This window comes from Hibiscus syriacus, unplaced genomic scaffold, assembly GCF_006381635.1.
Source record: "Hibiscus syriacus cultivar Baekdansim isolate YM2019G1 unplaced genomic scaffold, ASM638163v2 tig00111662_pilon, whole genome shotgun sequence".
Classification (NCBI taxonomy): Eukaryota; Viridiplantae; Streptophyta; class Magnoliopsida; order Malvales; family Malvaceae; genus Hibiscus; species Hibiscus syriacus.
The window spans coordinates 1,095,233-1,099,002 of record NW_024063150.1 but is presented as its reverse complement, the minus strand read 5'-3'; the positions used below and the strand labels follow the sequence as shown (position 1 = coordinate 1,099,002).

Here is a 3,770-nt window from a genome sequence, read left to right as displayed (position 1 = left end):
TAATGTCATATGAACTTTTACAAATCTAGATGAAAAAGATAATATATTTTAGGTACCTGTTTAAATTTTATGTATCTAAATAAAAAACTGATAATTTTATATATTTATTTTGATAAAAATTATATTAAATAAAAAAATAATATAACTTTAGGTACTATTTTGAATTAAGCCTAATTGGCATGGTTTTAGAACCGGACCGGTTAGCGAACCGGCCATGCTATCGGTTTATTGGTTCAACCGTTCGAATCGGTCCGACCGGTCGGATGAACCGGATGACGTCATAATTATTTAAAAAATTAAATAAAAATATCAAAAATATTTAATAAAAAATAATTTTTTATATCACAAGTCATATTCAAAGCAAATCATAACATATATAAGTTAAAAACCATAAAATCAAGTGAAACAAAATGATTCAAATTAACTACAACATAATATTTAAGGTAAAACATATTAAATAATAAATATAATTATATAACTATAATTAAAAAATAAATTTGGGGCTAAAAAAATCATAACATAATGATATTGTTTGGTTTAAATTTAAAAAAAAACAATCTCACATGGCTAAGAAACATAGAAGAACATCTCAACTAACTTTTATAAATAATAGAGGTAATTTAGCATTCAAAATCATGGAGCATTTTGGTGAGCATTGAGTGAACTATTTTTTCACTTTAATCAAGCTCGAATTTTAGGCTTCAATCGAGCTTCTAAATTTTTTTTAGTTCAAGCATTTTCGAGTTCAAGTTTCAATATTATATTTCGAGTTCGAGTTGAACTTGATAATTTTTATCTCGTGAGTTTGAGTCGAGTTGAGCTTACTTTTAAAGTTTTCAAGTTTGAGTTGAGCTCAGCAATACTCGAGTTCGACTTGGCTCGTTTAACAAACGACGTCGTTTGGTTTAATTTAAAAAAAAAACAAAATTGGCGGTTTTTTCCGGTTTTCAGCCGATCTGGTTCGAACGGTTCAACGGTTCCGGCCGGTTCACTAGCAACGATTTAACCGATGTAAATTAAACCGGACTAGGCAACGATTTCCGATTGAACCAACCGATCTAGTCCAGTTTTCAAAACAATGCTAATTGGAAAAAAAGGTATCCAAGGACCAAAGACGTCAAAAATGAACCTTACAAAACAGTTACACAAAAAGGGTAAAATACACTATTCCTAATTAAATTTTACTCACTATTATTTTATTCATTGTACTTTCATTTACTCATTAAACTTTCGAATTAATCTTGTTTTGATCACTCTTAATTATTTTATTATTATTTTTATATGACATGATATTTTTTATTATTATTTAATATAAAAATAATTTGAAATATAAAATAAAACAAAAGGTGGTTGGACACCACCGTCGATCTCGCTATAGGTGGTGGTCGTTCAGTTTCAAATTTTATGGGTCATTTCACCTCTACCCCTAAATCTGGTAGATGTTTCACCGAAAATATCTCAAAACCTGTGAATCTCTACTAAAATATTTTGGCTTCCTCACTTTTGATCTTCAAATTGTGGACTTTGGAGCAAGTTCTGATGGAGGTTGGATTTGGAATTAGGGTATCGAGATGAAACGACCCATGAAATTTGAGACCGAACGACCACCATCTACAGTAGTCAACGGTGACGTCTTACCTCCTATAAATTATTTTTATATTAAATAATAATAAAAAAATGTCATGTCATACGAAAATAATTTTAAAATAATCAAGAGTGATCAAAACATGAGCAATTCCAAAACTTAGTGAGTAAATTAGAAAAATGGAAAGTAAATTGAGTAAAATAGGAGAAATAGTTCAGTTTAGTGATTAATGGTGTAGTTTAACAAGAAAATGGCACTACAGAAATGGAGTGAGAGGAGATATGGGGTTCAACGCTATCCTATCCTGATATCCACGAAGATTGAAAATATATAATTAAATAGGAAAATCAGAACTTCAGCAACCACTTCACAAGACACAGTAGCCACCTAGCCATCTCTACGCCACTGGCCGGCGAGGGTAATAATCGGAGTAAGAGAAGAAGATTAAGCAATTCAGCCAAAGAGAATGGCGTACTCGGCGTTTCTAACTTCTCACATTCATTTCCATACTAGCACCAGATTCTTCTCTACATTCCCTCCAAAATTCCCCGCCAAACAGAAAGCAACCGTAATAACCGCCGCCATTCCCCCTTTGTCCACCGCTGCCTCCGTCACCGACCTGTCCGCTTTTGATAGTACCACCGTTGCTCTCATAGGTGGAGGCTCAATCGCCGCCTTAGCAGCAGTTCTCTCCGTAACTGACCCCGAACGTCGACGTCGTCTTCAGGCGGAAGAAGTCGGCGGAGGCGACAAAGAAGTCGTTAGGAACTACTTCAATAATTCCGGTTTCCAGAGGTGGAAGAAGATTTATGGAGAGACCGATGATGTGAATAAAGTCCAACTTGATATTAGGTTAGGGCACTCCAAGACAGTTGAAAATGTGATGAAAATGTTGACCGATGACGGCTCGTTGAAAGGGGTGACCGTTTGCGATGCTGGATGTGGGACCGGCTGTCTCGCTATCCCCTTAGCGAAAGAAGGGGCCGTTGTTTCGGCTAGCGATATTTCCGCCGCCATGGTGGCTGAGGCTGAGCAGCAGGTTAGTTAGATATTCCTCTTTACCTAACTACTATAACTGTTTTTCTGAAAGAAAAAAATGGTGGAAAGTTTTTACCTATTCACGAGTCTAGCCTTAGCATTGCTCAGATAATTGAATTTTAAGTTATGAATGCTTGGTGGATGATCCAATTACGTGTTTATCTCAACAAATAAATGAAATTTTTTACATTTCCTAGATTCAATTTTAGAGAACTGCAATTTGCTGATTGGGAATTGCAAGCCTGAATTGTGTGATAATATGATGCAGGCGAAAGAGCAATTAGCAGTTGGAAATGGCGATATTGTCCCGGTCATACCGAATTTCGAAGTGAAGGATTTAGAGAGTTTGGAAGGGAAATATGATACTGTGGTGTGTTTAGATGTTTTAATACATTATCCGCAGAGTAAAGCCGATGGGATGATTGCACACCTTGCTTCACTTGCTGAAAACAGATTAATTTTGAGTTTTGCCCCGAAGACATTTATTATGATCTCTTAAAGAGGATTGGGGAGTTGTTTCCAGGGCCATCTAAGGCGACAAGGGCATATCTTCATGCCGAGGCAGATGTGGAAAGGGCATTAAATAAGGTTGGGTGGAAAATAAGGAAGAGAGGGCTAATCACTACACAGTTCTACTTTGCAAGACTTGTCGAGGCTGTCCCTGCTTAGTCGGACTAGGAGAGGTTAGTTTTTATTTTTTCTGTGGCTTACTTATTCTGAATAGAAATGTCTGGATGTTTCTAAGTCTTGATTTTTTCCTGTATACTCGTTACTATTTATGTATGCTTATGTGCTTAAGTGTATATAAATTGTCCTTGTATCTAAATTCCGATGCTTGTTAACAAACTTTGTGGTCGGATTTAGTGACTAATGGCTCGTTTGATGATGTCTACGTGTATGCCTGAATGTTGCAACATAGTACCGAATTTCAATCAGGTTTTAAATGATCAATCATGGTTCATTTGACAACATAACACATCATGTCGGAATGCTTTGGTAAAATGTTTTCTTTTCTTTTTGCCCTTTTCCCTTGAGCTTGATGCATAGTTTTGTCAGTACAAGATGATGCGTTATTGTAAATTTCCCTTTCATTTTGTTGACTTGAGTGCAAGAAGATGTGTTAGAAAGTCTTAACAGGTTTCAAGGT

At 35.6% G+C, this 3,770-nt stretch overlaps 1 protein-coding gene across 1 annotated transcript; it reads left to right on the top strand.

Annotated features, from left to right (window-relative positions):
• Positions 1-1,969: 1,969 nt before the first annotated feature.
• LOC120167060 (magnesium protoporphyrin IX methyltransferase, chloroplastic-like) lies at positions 1,970-3,509 on the top strand. Its single transcript, XM_039176188.1, is given in 3 exon segments — positions 1,970-2,624; positions 2,892-3,102; positions 3,105-3,509. Coding segments are annotated over 3 exon segments (972 nt in total). The 5' UTR covers positions 1,970-2,051; the 3' UTR covers positions 3,293-3,509.
• The last annotated feature ends 261 nt before the right edge of the window (positions 3,510-3,770 follow it).